General features: G+C 34.3%; 1 protein-coding gene across 1 annotated transcript; it reads left to right on the top strand.

Annotated features, from left to right (window-relative positions):
* Positions 1–2,547, top strand: LOC104898187 (U-box domain-containing protein 16). Its single transcript, XM_010685227.4, has one exon. It carries the CDS (start codon positions 312–314, stop codon positions 2,337–2,339), a length of 2,028 nt encoding a protein of 675 aa, XP_010683529.2. The 5' UTR covers positions 1–311; the 3' UTR covers positions 2,340–2,547.
* The last annotated feature ends 16,175 nt before the right edge of the window (positions 2,548–18,722 follow it).

The raw sequence follows: 18,722 nt of genomic DNA, 5'->3' as shown, positions 1-18,722 counted from the left end.
ATAAAATACTTAATTAATTTACACAACTAATATTGGTTTGACCAAAATAATAAAAATTCTAACATTAAGCACACAACCAAAGAACAAGAAGTAGTAATACCAAACTAAAACACTTCAAAGAAAATGTCAAAAATTTAAACTAAACCACCATCTTCATGCTTTATAATAAAAACTTTAGTATAAATCTATTAAAACCTCTTCTTTCTTTGAAGCTTTATTTTTATGCTTCTCTATCTTTTTTATATTTCTTCCTCAAATAATAACTATGCTTATCATCTAAAAACTCAACAACTTTCTTCACACCTTCAACAATGGCGGTTTCTCCAACGATCTTTCCTCAACGTCGTCGTCGGCCATCTCCGACATCGTTTCTCTCTCCTCAACTTTCAACAATTGATCTTCTTCGTTCTCTTCATTCTCTGTCATCGGAGATTTCATCGTTGAATCCTCCGAGGTTTCTTTTCAAGCGAAATTCGGCGTCAATTATACGCAAATGCAGTGTTTTATCAATTATTTTTGAGGAGATTTTTCGTCAGATTAATCATTTGATTTCATTTTCTCCTTCTTCTGTTCTCTGTTTCGAAGAAATGTTTATCGTTCTTCAACGAATCAGAGCTTTAATTGAAGATTGCTCTAATGGCGGAAGTAAATTATGGATTCTGATGCAGATTGAATCGATTTCCAGTACTTTTCATGAGTTGACCTTAGATTTATGGACGTTGCTGGAAATTCTCCCGAAATCGGAGCTTAATTTGAGCGAAGATGTTGATGAATTGCGCGATTTAGTTATCAAACAGTGTAAAGAAGATAAATCGTTCGTTGATTCTTCAGATAATTGGTTGCGAATCGAAGTCTTGAGCATGCTTGATTCGATTAAGAGAGAGATTGTTCCTGATTATTCCAAACTTGCTGAGGTTTTCACGAAACTCGGAATGAGTGACTCAACGAGTTGTCGAGAAGAGATCGAATGGTTAGAAGACGAAATTCAGTGTCAAAACGACGAGAAATCAAAATCTGAGGTAATTTCTTTGATCGGACTTGTAAGATATACGAAATGCGTACTTTTCGGCGCTTCTTCAAGTAGTTCAAGTTTTTCCGGTGACGGAAATTTACGCCGGAATTTTTCGTCGGAGACGAATATTCCGGTGGATTTCCGGTGTCCTATAACACTTGATCTAATGACAGACCCTGTCGTTGTAGCAACAGGACAAACGTACGATCGTACCTCAATTGTATTGTGGATTGAATCAGGTCATAACACATGTCCTAAAACTGGTCAAAATCTGGTTCATACAAACTTGATACCAAATAGAGCATTGAAGAGTTTGATTGCAATGTGGTGTAGGGAGCGTAGAATTCCTTATGCTGCAGCTGAGAGTAGCGAGGGCCGCAACGGCGTCGCTTTGAATAAGGCGGCGCTCGAGGCGACGAAGATGACAGTTTCGTTTCTATTGGGGAAGTTGGGGTCTGGGTTGCAACCTATAGAGATGGTTAATCGGGTTGTGTACGAGTTTCGAGTGTTGGCGAAGACTGACTCGGATAGCCGAGCTTGCATAGGTGAAGCTGGGGCTATCCCTTTGTTGGTTAGGTATTTAAGTCCAGAGTATCCAAAGTTACAAGTGAATACTGTTACAACTATATTGAATTTGTCGATATTAGAGGCGAATAAGGGTAGGATTATGGAGACTGATGGTGCGTTGAATGGTGTAATTGAAGTGCTACGATCAGGAGCTACTTGGGAAGCTAAGGCAAATGCGGCTGCTACAATGTTTAGTCTATGTGCGGTGAATGCTTATAGGAAGAAGCTCGGTAAGAAGACACGAGTTATTAAAGGATTACTCGAGCTCGCAAGGGAAGGGCCTATTAGTTCGAAAAGGGATGCGTTGGTGGCAATATTGACCTTAGCGGGTGATAGAGAGACCGCGGGGAGGCTAGTAGAGTGTGGGGTTGTGGATGTGGTGAAGGATGTTATGGAGTTGTTACCAGAGGAAGCAATGACTATAATGGAGACAGTGGTTAAGAAAGGTGGTTTTGTTGCTATTGCAGCGGCTAGTCATCTGATTGGAAGACTAGTGGCCGTGTTAAGAAGTGGTACCGATAGAACAAAAGAGAGCGCGATTGCCACCCTTGTGATTATTTGTCGAAAAGGAGGGGCGGAGTTGGTGGCCGAGTTAGCAAGGATAACAACCATTGAGATGGTGATATGGGAGTTGATGGGTACAGGCACGGCTAGGACTAAGCGAAAAGCTGCGTCACTTATGCGAATACTCCGAAGGTGGGCAGCTGGTTTGGAAGGAGATGTATTGGAAGAATTTTCCATGACTATGGCAATACATTGAATTCATTAGTATCATGTAATTGTACAAAAACAAAGGTAGTGTGTCAAATTATCATCTTTTCTTTTGTTTTACACTTATGAATGTATTTTTGATGTAAATGGTTTACATAGTTTCAATTGTTTCCTTTGATCATTATACACAAAACATGTTAATAGTCATTGGCTTCTTTTTTTGTTTGTTAATAAACATACAACTTATTTGTTTGTTACTAGTTACTAATTACTAGTTAGATTAGATCTCTTCTTAGTAGTAAAGACCTTGGCTATAAAACCTTAAATTATATTGATGAAACAGTTACTTGATGATCTAAACAACCATTATTACTTTCATGTTCCCGCGCCTCAAATTCAGCAACTTTTGTCTTTTTTATGATGGATTTTTAAGGAACTTCTAGTTCTAGCTAGTTGTTTTGTTATCTGAATTTATGTAAAAAACAATAAACAAGAAAAAATTGACACGTGTAATTTTAACTATGGTTGGTTTTCTCATAATAATCTCTGTATGAATATATTCCATTATAATTTCAACTATGAGTGTGTTTGCAAAACAATTGGTGATTGAAGAAACCTATTTACAGGGTTAAATTATGTTGTGTCAAATTGTAATTGGCTAGACATGGGGAGAGGATGATAGATTGATTGGTGATAGAGAATACAATTATCTTCTTCTTATTGTTTGAGGACATCGTTTACTTTTCCTAATTATATTACGATTATGACTCTTGTAAACTTATATATATGTTTTTTTGATAAAGGAGCTTATCTAAATTCAACGCATAGAAAGACAAATAGGAAAACGAAGAAAAAAATCAATTAAACATATTACTCGGATAATTTTCGAATGATATTCCAAAATTACGATTACTTTAGAATAACTCATAGTTTGAATTATACTAAAAATAACACCAATAATTTCCTTTCTACAAAAATCAAACTTGCAAAATATTCTCCACTTTTCTTCATTTTTGGTCCCAAAATTATTCTCCACTATGATAGAAGTCATAGAACAAGGATTGTTCCATACTTCCACTTCAAAAAAAACAACTAAACTAAGGATTCTTTATTAAGTGGGTTCCACACATCTTTGCCTCCATCATCTTTCATAAAAGAAAAGGAGTACTAACAACTGAAATTGACAATCCCAAAATCAACATCTAAAAACATTATCTGCCTACACATCATTATTCATTGACACAAAAGCAAGCATTTATCCAAAGAAATCAAAGGAGTTTTATTTGTAAAGGCACAAAGTTCGAATAAACTGAATGTGCCGCCAACAATATTAAAGGGGGTGCCATCACTTGTTGTCTCCCACCTATATAAAACAAACCCACCAAAAATATTTACTCTACTTTGTTATGTTTATCACGCGGTTTTTTTATGAATAGATCTTCATTTTTCAAATCAAAGTTATCGAAACTAGATGTGAAATCTACCTTCCCTTGAGATCATTTTTTTTTTTTTAAAAAAAAGGAGTTGAATTTTAACAATTAAGGTGAGATTGTCGGCAATGTCCATCTATAGAGCTTTTTTAAGAACGTGTTGTATTCTTTTTATTTGTACATACTTTTAGAAAAATTAAGAAAAAATTACAAAATTAAGAAAAAATTACAAAATTAAGAGAATTTTTTTTTGAAAAATTCAAGAAAGGATTAGAGAAATGGAACAAAAGGTCCAATTTAAGTTGAGAAAAGTTAATAATAGTAAACTGCATATGCTTTCTCTTTGCTCTCTAAAACCCTAGTTTTCTCTATCCATTCTTCAACAATTTAGGGGCTTACAATTGACGTGGATGATTTCTTCCATGGTAAATCCCTTTTTCCCTTTTATTTTTAGCTTTTTTCCTTTTATTTTCAATTTTTAGTTCCTTTTCTTATTTTGTTGAATAAATTAGTCTCTTTTTATGAGATTTCTTTAAATCCTATTATGGGATTTTTAGCCTCTGTTGTAGATATCTCCTTCTCCCCTATGAGTGTTGTGAGTACGGTTTTTTTTTTTTTTTTAGATATGAGAAATTGTTCTCATTCGTTGAAGTTCGAAACTCAACATGAAGGTATTGAAATCTCGGATGCAGTGAACATGGCTCGATCAAGAATACTCTTCCAAAACTATGTCCAAGTGATAGACTTCTTCATCAATAACTGCTTGATTCAGCAAATATAAGGGGTTGTGTTGTATTGCTGGATCTGGTTCATTGTAGTTTTTTCGAAGACAAATTTGATTTAACCTTGTTTAACATTGAGATAAAATTTTTATTATTTATTTTATATACAGTCAATGTTAGTGTATGAATAGTGACATAAGAAATATTACCATTACGAATAAACGAAAGAGTAAGGAGAATTCCCTTGCAAGGAAGGAGCAAAATTGGGGATCCTTCTTACAAGGGGTGAGAATCGAACCCCCTGTCATAAGGTTAGAAGGAGAGCCTTATAACCACTGGGACAACCTTGATTCTCAAACGAAAGAGGTATATAACACCTTAACAAAAGTGCAAAAATCAATAATAATACGATATTAATTAATAGGAGTAATAACATATGGAAGTTAATTAAGTATTCTTTCCTTCTTCACATTTTGTTCCCTCCTCTTTCACTATTTTAGTCAAATTAAAGGTAGAAGATCCTGTCTACAATAGTACTAAACAATATAATCAATCGATTCTTCTTTTGGTGTATTCTATTCACCTGAAAACCCGTGAATTTATATGAACTGATTGGACCTTATAGAACTTGATTGAAATATTATTTAACTTGCTTAAAACTTATTGGACCTGATTGGAATTTTATTGGACTTGATTGAACCTGATTGAAACTTATAGGACTTGATTGAAACCTGATAGAAACTTATTAGATGGTTTTGCAACATTTTATCCATTTAAGATCATATAATTGTCAATTTATAAATCATCAATAATAATAATAACTATATATTATATCTTAAATGGATTAATCACTTACAAGGATAGGAGACCATCCGCACGAGGGAGCTCCTACCTTATCAATTACAAGGATATATATTATGAAGAGAAGAAGAAGTACAATCTACTATAGAGAAATGACTATCAACTAAATGACTAACATTAGTTATCCAATCCGCTGCCTTGTTTGCTTCCCGAAAACATGACGTATATCCCATGACGAAAAATCTTTTAGAAGGTAGTGGATGTTTCGGATGATATAAGAGATCTGCCAGGAGGTGACCAGATGCCTTTTACTGCGTCGATGACCGTAATATAATCGTCCTCGATGAAGATATGGTGGATATGATGTTGGAGGGAAAGAAGAATACCCTGATGAAGAGATGTAGCTTCGGCAATGAAGAGCGAGGAGGAGCGAGATTAATTGCTGAGGATGTGAGGAGGTCTTCAGGTGAATCTCGGATAATAATGTCTGCTGCTGCAAAGTTGCCACGAACCGAACCGTCGAAGTTAAGTTTGAAATATTATGGAGGGGGAGGCTCCAAGGCGACGAGGATAGAGTTGTTGTGATGATGGGGGGTGGTGGAGTGATTTGGATGGGATGGTGAGAATGAAGACCCATTGGAGAAATAGTTGTCAACTGTCTTTCTTAGGGTCCATTCTTTGTGGAGGAATTTGGCCTTGTGTAGGATTCTATCAACATTGAGGGTGGCGTTATTGAAAATGACATCGTTTCTTTCTTTCAAATGTTCCAAATAATGAAAATGAATTTTACAATTTGAGTCTTATTCCGCCGAAGAATGGAGAGAGTGGTGAGCAAGGAGGTGACATATAGAGAATGGGATAGCCAATCTCTGACCTCTTGTAACTCCCAAAAGGATTTAAGACATTGAGACGAAAGAAACAGGTGGTTGAGAGACTCCTCTGCTAGATTGTAGAAGCTACAATATTTAAAAGGGATGATGTTTCGTTGAGCTAGAATTTGGCGAACTCCGAGGCTGTTATGACAAATTTGCCATAAAAAAATAATATATAGAAACATGAAAACACTTTGTTATAATGTTTTTCTGAATAATACTCAGATTGAGTCTAAAACCAATACAAAACTTAAGTTCATAACTAGACTCACAATTTCAAGTCAAGTCAAGGTTCACTCAAACTCGATTCGCATCTTTTTCCTATGGCGACTCACATTATTAATATCACTCATACAAAAGGTGAATATTACTAACAAAAAGATAGGTATCATAATGGAGAAATCTTTTGTCCAATCTACCTTTGAACATGAAGGCCCAATGTGTCAGCACTGATGAAATCTCACAAGGCCCTTCTATATGCACATTGCACCGACACGTCTTGCCAACCCAAATCCAAGTACCCCAACCATACCAAAAGTGGGAAAGCACCATTCCAAATTAATTAAGAACTATCCCTAAAAAACAGAGTCAAAACACGGTTTCAACAACAAAATACTATTCAATCAAAAAAAAAAAAAACCCACTTCCTATGAATTTTCCTACTATTGACTTTCTCTTTTGCACACAAAAAGCCACGCATATTATTTGCTTTACTACCTCAACCACCCTTTTAGATTTCCTTATATAATCTCCTATACCTTAGCTTAACTTCCTTTATTCCATTATTTCTCATATCATTATTCTTTCTTTGGCCTAAAAAGAAGCTTTTTTTTTCTTCTCAAAAAACAAATTCTAAGATGCCATCATCAAAAGGGTTGTTTATAATGTTATTAGTAGTATTATTAGTCACAAATTGTTATTTTACTTGCCATGCAAGGCTTCTAAAAGGACTTGTCCTTAGCAATGAAGATAATAATAATAATCCTTTGGTTGCTGCCACCGCCTCCGGCCTCAACCTCGCTCTTCCGACGCGGCTTTTCGAGGTTTCCGGTGGCGGTAGCGTTGATGTTGAAGGTCATGACAACAATGATGATAAGTACGTGAAGTTTAGGGCATTGGTGTTAGCTGCCCTACCAAAGGGCACAAAGCGTGTTTCTGGCCCTAGTAAGAGGCATAATGATCTTAAGACTTAAGACAATGAAGAAGCTCAATCAAGCAAAGATTCTTTACAAATCTAAACTGACCAATATTATTCTTTAATTCTTTTATATTGTTATCGTAGTTGAGATTATAATTTGTTGATTCTTTTGTTTAATTTAGTCACTTTTCAAGTGTAAATTATTGATGCAAATTATACTTGGTAGTTGGTAGATATAGAGTAGAATTGAGGAAAAGAAAAAAAAATTTAAACATAGTTTGATGTAACAGGTTGATTCCAATACCTACTTTTTATTCGAATATTGGATATGATAATATACTATATAGTACTCAAAAGAGAATATTTCATAACTTTTTGACTCATTACTACTAATTAAAATTTGATACTTACTTTGGTTCTGATTAATGCTAGTTCTCTTAACTGTTGAAAATTGAAATTGGTTAGTTGTATTTTTGTCTTGTTTAATGATTATACACATATTGTTCTATTCTCTAGGATTATTCAGCTGGTTAATACTTAATATAGTCTACTCTTACTATTCTACTTCGAGTACTTCTTTAGTCCTTAGTCAAAAGAATAATTATAATTGGTACATATTAGAAATTGACGTTATGGACATGTTCTCTTCAACATAATTAAAATAGCTGAACTGAAATGAATAGTGATATGTGAAATTAAAAATATTATACAGAGTTGAACTAAACTGAATTGAAAATAAGATGGGAAAGTTGAAGTAATAATCACCCTAAGATCATATCAACCGTACATAACGTAAATATCATATAACTTTTTTGGTGTTAGCTAGAGTGTATAAGATTACAGTTTTGATCATATATCTTGGTGTATCAAATTATAGGTATACTCGAGAGTATGTGCATACTTGAAAATATTCCACTTTTTATTATTCCTATTTTCCATATGTATAAGAAAATTGCGAAATTAGGTCACACCAAACATATAGCACAATTCATACACCCAAAGCTCCTATTCACTTCAGTTGATTAATAACCAACAATACTAATATTTACTAATGGTCTAATTTATGCTAATGAAAACTTATACTAATAAAACTCTATTATGATTTATTAGCATTTTTCTCCTATGTTTATTAAAGCTTGATTTCTACTCTATTAACTGATTTTCTAGATTGAAACTGACTTTTGCTTATTAATGCTATTTTGTTGGTTAAAACTAATTTTATACAACACTCCATACTTTCACAAAAATGTGAGTTCACTCATGGTACACCCGGGTGTACCATGAGCATGGTACACCTAGGGGTATTTTTGTAATAAATTAGAACTTCAAGTGCTCATTTGACACCAAATTTGCTCATTGTAATAAAGTGTTTGCTCATTTTTTTTAAATGAGTAGAAATGTTTGTTCATTTGCTCATTTGTTCATTTTGCTCATTCGCATTTTGCTCATTTGGAGGAAATAGTCTTGGGTGTACCATGAGCATGGTACACCCAGGTATACTATAAATATTCTCCAAAAATGTACTTACTTTCCTTCTTAGTACGTTATACTTAACTGTTTATGTCCTCGTACCTCCCATCTTTTTCATTTTTGTCACTAACAATGTTCCAACTTTCTTAATTTTAATTTGAATGAAAAAAGTGATGAGTGAATCCTCGTAAAACAAAAGGATGATCATTTCTGTATATTGAAGTGGAGAGGACCAACCTTAATGCTCTTTTCTAAACATCCGATACAATTATATGGGAGATCCAACCAAACCTCTGTCTAACCAAACCTTATCAAAAAAAAGTACACACATTTCTCGTCTTTGGGTGTATAAGTATCCACCGTAAGCCTTTTTTCGTTTGAACCACACCCTTAACTTTAAGGTTAAGTTTAGAAAATAATATTCTTGTTTTACTTGTTTTTTTGAAGGGATATTCTTGTTTACTCAACTGCAGCCAAAGTGTGTTTCCTTCTTTTCAACGTTACATGTTGACCGGCCCCATCAAATTTTTAAAAAGGTGGAAATTTTAATTTAACATATGGTTGTCAAACTTGACCAGCAATTTCAACTTGCCACATTTTATTGCTAAAGAATAATATGAATTAATTATGGTTTAATAGGTTGACAATTGTAACCAGTGATGGGCCAGTCTGGTCCAGTCCAGGTTGGCAAACAAGTATCGATCATTAAGCTTTGTATTTGTGGACCCACTTCAATTATATTTGACCCGAAAATTTTAATACTTCCTGCGTATCAAATTAATTATACACTATTATTTTAGGTAATAATTTCTCCCCTATCATATGGGAGATTTATGTTTTCCTTCTTTATCTCTCTCCTATTTAAAATTGTCTAGAAATTCGTGATTTAAATATTATAACTAATTTGAAATAGAAGAAATAAGAAAAAAAAATGGACATAAGTAATAATTTCAACCTTCTTTTTTGAGGAGAACCCATAAAGAGAAGCTTACTTCATTAAATCAGAACGAGGACCAGAAACAACAAAATTAGGGAAATCATCCACCCAAATAGTCGCACTTAACTCCGTAAGTAATTTCAACCTTTTAGTTTTTCAACCAAACAATCAGGAATGAGTTTGAAACAATTCTAATTGTAGAGATATTAGGAACTTTACTTTAAAAAGTACAACAATGAACACACATAAGGCCCCTCAAAAAAAAAAATGAACACACATAAGGAATTTTTAGTGGTGGATTAGTCCATTTATTCTCTTTATTAATGAACTGTAAAAAAAAATAACTAAAATGTAATTTTCTTCTTATCAAATGTCTTTCAACCGCAATTTTTCCCCGCTTAATTGCATAAGAACTGCATAAAAATACCTCCCTAATATATGTCCTATATAGTTATACTTTTATTCAATGATTGATATTGTTTAAATTTTATTTTGTAAAGTTATTTTACAAGAGGATCCAAACACAGTAAGAGATATCTTATCAAAATAATACAAACGGCTCATATTCTTATACATAGATATAATAGACTCAAATAAATTACCTAAGACAAGAAGTTAAGAGATGAATTATTTTTATAAGGTCCTCGGAAGACGTGGAAATCATCCTACATAATGCAATGTTGGAATGTTTTTGATAAGATTAGGGTTGCTAATTGAGTTGAATAAGTCGCAAGCAACTCGAATTAGATTCAATCAACGCTAGGTTCGAAACTTTAACAAGCACGATCATGACCCTGCTCGACTCAACAAGCTCGTAAGCAGTTCTATATATATAGTGTCGATGAATAGTATCATTTCACCTAATGTTTCATTTAAAACAAAACGGAGGAAGTATATATATATATATATATATAATATATATATATATATATATATATTATATATATATATATATATATATATGAGAAGTTATTTTATTTAATATAGCAAAAATACCCATATTAGCTAAATATTACAAGTAAAAAAGTAAAATCATTCCATAACTAAAATATCAATGGATTATCATGATTCGTGAGATGAGAGCTATCAAAAGTCTATAAAACATTACTCTTATCCAAGTAATTTATTCAAATCTCCTCATGGGCCTAGTATACTACTATTGCATATGGGCCTTCCTAAAGTATGAACTTAATAGATTACATTGGTTTGAATCTTTGGACTGACTTTGTGATCGGCGCAGTCCGATTTGAATAGTTGAGCCTCTTGAGGTCGAGTCGAGTTTCAAGTCAAGCAATAAAAAATCTTAACGAGCACGATTCCTAACGAGCGTGAATCGAGTCGAGTTTCAAGTCAAGCTATAAAAAATACTAGTTGCAAATTGTTTGAAACATTCACAACAAGAATCCGCCTTTGTAGCGTCTGAATTTAGCGTTGATTGTACTGGGCTCATACAGCTCATAATCATAATAAAAGCTCATAATACCTGGGCAAAGTGGTTTAGCTTTGATTGTACTGGGCATTTAGCGTTGTGGCCTACTGGGCATTTAGCGTCCGCCTTCTTCCTTTTAGCGTCAGAAATTCAGACGCTAATTAGCATCTGACATTTCGGACGCTAATTAGCGTCTGAAAAGCCGGACGCTAATTAACGTCTGAAAATCAGACGCTAAATGGAAGAATCGGACGCTAAATCTTTAGCGTCCGCCTATCGGACGCTAATCCAAGTATTAGCGACCAGGGGCTTTGCATCAGACTTTTAGCGTCCGTTGACGGACGCTAATTCTTTTAGCGTCCGATTCCGCGTTTTTGGCGTCTGATTTTTACGGACGCTAAAGGCTGACATTCTTGTTGTGATTGTAAATTAGTAACTTACAACTTTTTTCTTAGAGAAAAAGCGAAGGTTGACTAATTGTATAGATCCTATGTCTTTTGTGATCATGAAAAACCAATGTAATGTTCGATGTCCAATTTTGAGCAAATATATGCTAGTATATTCTATTGTTAATACTTAATAGTTATTCTGTAATAGTGTATAAATAACTCCTAATTTTATACACAAGATACAGTAGTGCTAGTGCCTAACTATTGTAATTTCTTTGGGGGGGGTATGAAACTATCTATGAATGTATATATATGGTGTGTAGGTCAGTATTTCCGATATGTAGTCCAACAATAACTGTAACGTTAACAATTAAAAGGCAACATATGGATTTATCAATTAGTTAAGAAAAATTAGTAAATTACTAATTAAGAAAACCATTTAGAATAGCAACAAGTTGCACAAAAAAGCAATCACACAAAAGGATATAAGTGAGTCGATTCAGGCCGACTTATTGCATGTTCATGCTAAACTCGACAAGTACTACTAGCGTTCATGCTTCATAATTTCTTATTTCAGTTTGGCTCGTTAACCATTTTAATTGACCGAACTCAACACACTAACATATTGAGCTAAAATGAGCTTGGTTTAGTGAATAAACTAGTTAGTGGGCTCGGGCTATGCCCCGGGTAAGAAAATATTTCATTTATTAATATAATACTTTATGATAATAATACTAAATACAACTTAGCCTTGTGGTTAAAACTTTAGTATATGTACTTGAGGTCTTGGGATCAAACTCTATACTATGCAATTTCTTAATTTTTTATTGTACATGGATTACATGAACTAAAACTCCCCAGAAAGAGCGCCACGTGGCACAGTTTCTTGTTTTTGCACGCCTTTTAATATATTTGTATAAATTTTGTAACTTCGCAGTTCTTTTTTCAAAAAGTAACAATTTTTACTTTTACTAAAACCAACATACTGTTAAAATTGAAGAAAATGTCTTCAAGTTAATGGAAAAGCAAACACAGATTGACACTTAACAAAAAAGGATAAATTATATTGGACTATTATCTGCATCTTAAAAAATCAAAAAAAAATCTTAACATGACAATCTGCATAAAAACTGCAACTATTAATCGAGTTTCTTGCAAATACTAAACGAGTTTCAATTTTTCTCCGATGGGCCGCTTTTGAAGCCCAAGCTGACAGCTGTTATGGAAAAGCTTGGGTCTACTTGAATAGTTTTCGACCCAATGACTGAGCCCATTTTTATGCAAATATGGTTGTAAGCTAACTGAATATTGGTATAAATAAATAAATATAATACAAATTCGTAGAATACCAAATATTTTCTTGATCTAATGAGAAATACCTATCAAGAATCAAGTCTGACCTATTTAGTTGGAGGCTCTCCTTCCATCATTATTACAAGGGTTTGATTCTTACCTCTTGTAAAGTGGAATCCTCAATTTCCCATTCTGCTACTTGTGCGAGAGATATTCATCTTATCTTAAAAATAAAAAGAAATATATATTTTCATCTTACCTATCATAAAAAGAAATATATATAAATCGAGAAACCAATTCGTGAACAACATAATTCTAATATCTCACTAGGGTTATCATGATGTTATAAAAAAAATACCAATAGGACTTAGGACTTAAAAAGTTATAAATTTACCAAAAAAAAAACTCATTTAACCCTAATGAGTAATAAACTCATATAACTCCCCCCCCCCCCAAAAAAAAAAAAAAAAAACTCATTCAACTTGGTCATTTATGAGTTGATTTTAACATAAGAGAACGTATTGTGTCGGACTCGTCCGACCATAATCTTGGTCGGACGACTTTCAGGTGGTTCCAATTTTTTTTCAGGTGGTTCCAATTTTTTTTTCAGGTAGTCTTCATTTTGTTTTCAGTTAGTCTTCTTTGTTTTTCAGTGGGTTTTTGTGCTTCAATTAGACTTACTTGGGTTTCAGTTGGTTTTTATTCTTTTTCAGGTAGTCTACATTTTTCTTCAAGTAGTCGTCATTTTGTTTCAGTTAGTCCATTATTTCTTTCAGTTGGCCCATTATTTCTTTCAGTTGGTCCAACTGAAAGAAAATAAAGTCCAACTGAAAGAAAAGAAAGTCTAACTGAAAGAAAAGAAAGTCCAACTGAAAGAAAACAAAGTCTAACTGAAAGAAAACAAAGTCCAAAAGAAAACAAAACACTAACCTCTGCTTTCTCTCACATAATATCCTTTCTTATAAGCAAATTCCTATATTGGATATTATAAGAAACTGATTCCACATCAAGTGTGGGCCCTAGAGCTGGCAAAATATTACCCAACCCGCCAACCCGACCCGAACCTAACCCATTAATAATGGGTTGGGTCAAAAATTTCAACCCGTTTAATTAAATGGGTCGACCTGACCCAACCTGTTTAATTAAATGGGTTGGGTCAGGTTGAAAATTTCAACCTGATTTTGACCCACCTAACCCATTTATGAAAAAACAAGCTAAAAAAATTCCTAACTCAATTCAGATTTCAACCCAAAAAAATTGGGCTGGACCATAAAGTAATAAAGTAAAAACCCTAACACTACTTAAAAGGTTAGGGATTTCAGATTTTCACCTAAATGAACATTTGTGTTGATTTTAAACAAAAGTTAGGTTGATTTTGAACAATATTATCATATGGTTATGTAATGACTTGATTTTAATTTGCTGTCTACTGTTATTTTTCAAATAAATTATGTTGTTTTTATTATTTTTTTTCTAGAAAAAAACACAAAAAAAATTAAACGGGTCGACCTGAAGGTTGACCCGTTTATCATAAGGTTGGGTTGGGTTGTAAATCTCAACCCGTTTAAGTTATACAGGTCAGGTTGGGTCAAGGGATTCTCAACCCGCCAACCCGCCAACCCAACCTGATCGTGACCCAACCCGACCCATTGCCAGCCCAAAGTGTGGCATTGTTTGTCTTTGTCATTGATCGTCATTTGTTTGTCATCTTAAGAGACAAATCTTTGGTTAGAAATCCTGCAACTTGCCTGGTGTCAGACTAATGAAATTTCAAAGGTATTTAGATGTTGCAGAGGATTCAAGCGCCAATAAAGAAACCGGTGAAGAGAAGGAAGAAGAGAACAAAAAGGAAGAAACTGCTCCTCGCCGAAGAACTAGATAATTTGGTAATGAATGTGTTATTGTTTTTCTTTAACATTGTGATCTTCGCAAGACAAAACTATACAGGAAGGGACAAACCGATGCTGGTTGCAAGAAGATATGGGTGCGTAAATGGTGTTTGTGGGATGCGACGGAGTTAGTGGTGGTTGAGTGAGAAGGAGGGAGGGGTAAAGGGAAAGAAGGGCGGCGAAGTCTGCATTCTCTTACTAAGGCCATTTGAGTATTGGGCTCAGCCCGTCTGACAGTAAGTATTGGTCAGACGGTCTGACCCAATACTTTCACTTAACATAATGATACCGTAAAACAAAAATAAATGTCAAAATCCTTTAACTTGGTCCGCAAAGATCTTGATATGGTGTCGATTCATTGGCAATTTGGCATTGATAATATCATAGAGCACTTCTAGTAGATTGGCACTAAGGCACTGTTCTTTTGTATTTTTTAATTTCGTTTTGTTCAAGTCAGTTTCAATTTAGTTTATTTCGATTCAATTTAATTTCAGTTTAATTTATAAATTTAAAAGAGTAGGGCCTAACCACTCTAAAGTCTAAATAAACAATGTTTTAATTAATCCATAGATGAATGCATTGGAAGTAGTTCTTTCTTCTCTAAATGTGTTTTATTTATTGGACCTAACACAATTCCACATCGAATAAGAGTTTAAAAGAAATTGGTGATAATAATCCATGAACTAGTAATAAGAACAAGCATATTGTTCTTTATTGAGAGAAAAAACTCAGCTCAAATGAGAGAGAAGAAAGGAGAAATGTAATATTCAATCTGACCATTACAAGCTAATAAGAGAGAGTTTATATACATGAGATCAGAGGAAAGAAAGAGTTCTGACAACTTGTAACTAACATAACAAACTCAATAGTTAGTTATAACTAACTATATTTCTCATACCCCCCTGCAAGCTGGAACTGAGCAGAATTAAATGGAACTAGACCCAGCTTGAGAGAAAGGAAATGATGCTGATCAGCCCCTAAGGCTTTAGTCATGATATCTGCTAGTTGCTGAACAGAAGACACATGATGAAGCTTGATGAATCCAGTCTGAACATTTTCTCTGACATAATGCACATCTAATTTGATGTGTTTAGTGCGTTCATGTAATACAGGATTTTCAGCAATGTGTTGTGCAGCTGTATTGTCACAATATAAATTAATAGGTTGAGGCACAAACACATTCAAATCTTGTAACAATCCTTCCAACCAAACAAGCTCACTTCAATGCCAAGGAAGTACTTTAACTCCCCTAAATCTTTGATAGTAAAAGCACTATTTAAAGCTTGTTTAACTGACTGAATAGTAGGTAAATGAGAACCAGTTAAAAGCAAATCATCCACATATGCCACAATAATAGTGAAATGATCACCATCCTTCTTAGTAAACATGGAATAGTCACTTTTGGACTGAATAAAGCCAAGAGTAACTAAAAACTTGCTGAGTTCTAGGTTCCACTGCCTAGAAGCTTGTCTGAGCCCATATAAGGACCTCTTAAGCTTGCAAACCTGACCTGGTGGAGCAGCATAACCAGGTGGAGGAGTATACAACTCTTCATCAATAAATCCATGAAGAAAGGCATTATTTACATCTAATTGATGTAAATGCCAATTATGTGCAGCAGCCAAAGCAACAATAGTCCTGACAGTTGTAAACTTTGCAACAGGACTAAAAGTATGTTTAAAATCTTTACCCTTGATTTGTTTATCTCCCCTAGCAACCAAACGTGCCTTGTACCTTTCAACACTGTCATCTGGTCTAAATTTTATTTTATAGACCCACTTACATCCTATAGCCTGTTTTCCATGGGGCTAAGAAGTGAGCTCCTTAGTATGATTCTGCTCAAGTGCTGCTAATTTTGCATTCATAGCCTCAATCCAACTAGGATTATCTTTGGCGTGATTATAAGAAGATGGTTCATGAGTGGACAAAACTTGGGATAGACTAGCAGAATGTGTAGGAAGAGAAGATAAGACAAAATCTTGAAATTTAGTAGGAAGATGTCTTATCCTATCTGATTTTCTAAGTTGAAGAGAAGTAGTTGGAACTGGAGAAGAAGGTATAGGAGAATGAGGAGAAGATAAAGTAACATTTGTGGATGGAGAAGAAGTAGAAGATTGTGGAGAAGATGGTGGAGAAACTAAAGGAGGAATAAAAGTAGGAGAAGAAGTAGAAGATGATGGAGAAGATGATGGAATAACAGCCAGTTCAGGTTCAATAAAAGCAGGATTAACAGGAGGTAAAGAAGGTGTAGGAGAGCTAAGAGAAGAAGCTTGAAAAGAAAAAATATGCTCATGGAAAAGCACATCTCGACTAAGAATCACTTTATGAGTAGTAAGATTATATAATTTATAACCCTTTTGAGCATAAGGGTAGCCTAGGAGCACACATTTGTCAGATTTAGGAGCAAACTTGTCACTTGTTTTAAGAAAAGGGTAACAAAGCCAACCAATGACCCTTAACAAGCTGTAATCAGGAGGCTTCCCAAGAAGCTTTTCAGATGGACTTTTCCAATTGAGAACAGAACTAGGCATCATGTTGATTAAATGTGTAGCTGAGAGGATGCAATCTCCCCAAAATTTGAGAGGAAGATGACCTTGAAATCTAAGAGCTCGAGCAGTTTCAAGGAGGTGCATGTGCTTCCTCTCTACCCTACCATTCTGTTGAGGATTACCAGGAATAGACCTCTGATGAATAATCCCATGTTCAGCAAACATTTGAGCACAAAACTCTTGCACAATTTCGGTACCATTATCACTCCTGATGACCTTAACCTTGCTTGCAAACTGAGTAGTAACATAGTTCAGGAAAGTAGACAGAATAGCAGATACTTGTTGCTTAGTATGAAGCAAATGTGTCCATGTAGTTCTAGTGTGATCATCAAGAATAGTGAGAAAATAAGATGCTCCAGACAAACTAGGAGTCTTATATGGACCCCATAAATCAACATGAACAAGAGCAAAAGGAAATTTAGCTAAAGAAGAAGAAATAGGAAAAGGAAGTTTATGATGTTTGGCAAAAATACAAGGTTCACAAGAAAAATCATGCAAATCACCAGTATATTGAATTGACAAATGTTTTATTTTTCCAATAGATGGATGACCAATTGCCTAGCATGTAAAAGTGAAAGAGAAATGTGATGTTTAGAAACATTATGTACAACATAATCAGGCTGAATATCATTTGTATTCACAGAACTAACAACATGCTTGTGAGAAGGTAAACTAAGAAGTGTAGAAGCAGCAGCAGAAGAAGAAGTACTGAATTTATACAATCCAGAAACTCTTTTGCCAATGGCCTTCAACTGGTTAGTTGAAAGGTCCTGAAAAGAACAATGAGAAGAATGAAAATAAGCAACCAAACAGTTTTGATCAAGAAGTTTACTAACAGATAAAAGATTATGATGAAAATCAGGAATATAAAGAACATTGTGAAGCAAAATATCAGTGGTTAATTGGACTGTACCACTTTGAGTAACCTTTTTAAGAGTACCATCAGGAAGGCCTACTTGAATAGGAGAAGATAATGTGGTAAAGGAAGTGAATAATGATTTATTGAAAGCCATGTGATCACTGGCTCCAGTATCAATTATCCAAGAATAAGAATCAAAATGATCAACATGAGAATGAACATTAAACACATTAGTCATACCTGCAGTAGTAAATGCTGAACCAGCAAACCCTCCTGAACTAGAACCACCAGTAGCAAAACCTCCTGAATTAGAACCACTAGGAGCAGGTTTCTGCATCATTTGCATCATGCCATGATATATTGCAGAAATCATATCTTGAGAACCCATGGAACCACCAATACTACCAGGTTGACCCTTAGAGTCATGAGAATCATCAAAATCCAGAGGTGTATTTCCAACAGGAGCATCAATAACAGCATTAGCAACAAGCCTTGACATAGAACTTCCATTTTTGCCTTTCATATAAGCAAACTTATCTGGATATCCAATTATTTCAAAACATTGATCAATTGTGTGACCTTTTCTTTTACAATGATCACAAAATCTGTTATCCTTAGCTCTTTTATAATCTCTTTTCTGAAAACTTGACTGAT

Source organism: Beta vulgaris, chromosome 7 (genome assembly GCF_026745355.1).
Source record: "Beta vulgaris subsp. vulgaris cultivar EL10 chromosome 7, EL10.2, whole genome shotgun sequence".
In the NCBI taxonomy this organism is placed as follows: domain Eukaryota; kingdom Viridiplantae; phylum Streptophyta; class Magnoliopsida; order Caryophyllales; family Amaranthaceae; genus Beta; species Beta vulgaris.
The sequence above is the reverse complement of the archived record's forward strand: the minus strand, read 5'-3'. Positions and strand labels throughout refer to the sequence as shown.

Coding starts and splice junctions, on each gene's coding strand:
- LOC104898187 (XM_010685227.4), top strand. CDS start 312: ATGGCGGTTTCTCCAACGATCTTTCCTCAACGTCGTCGTCGGCCATCT.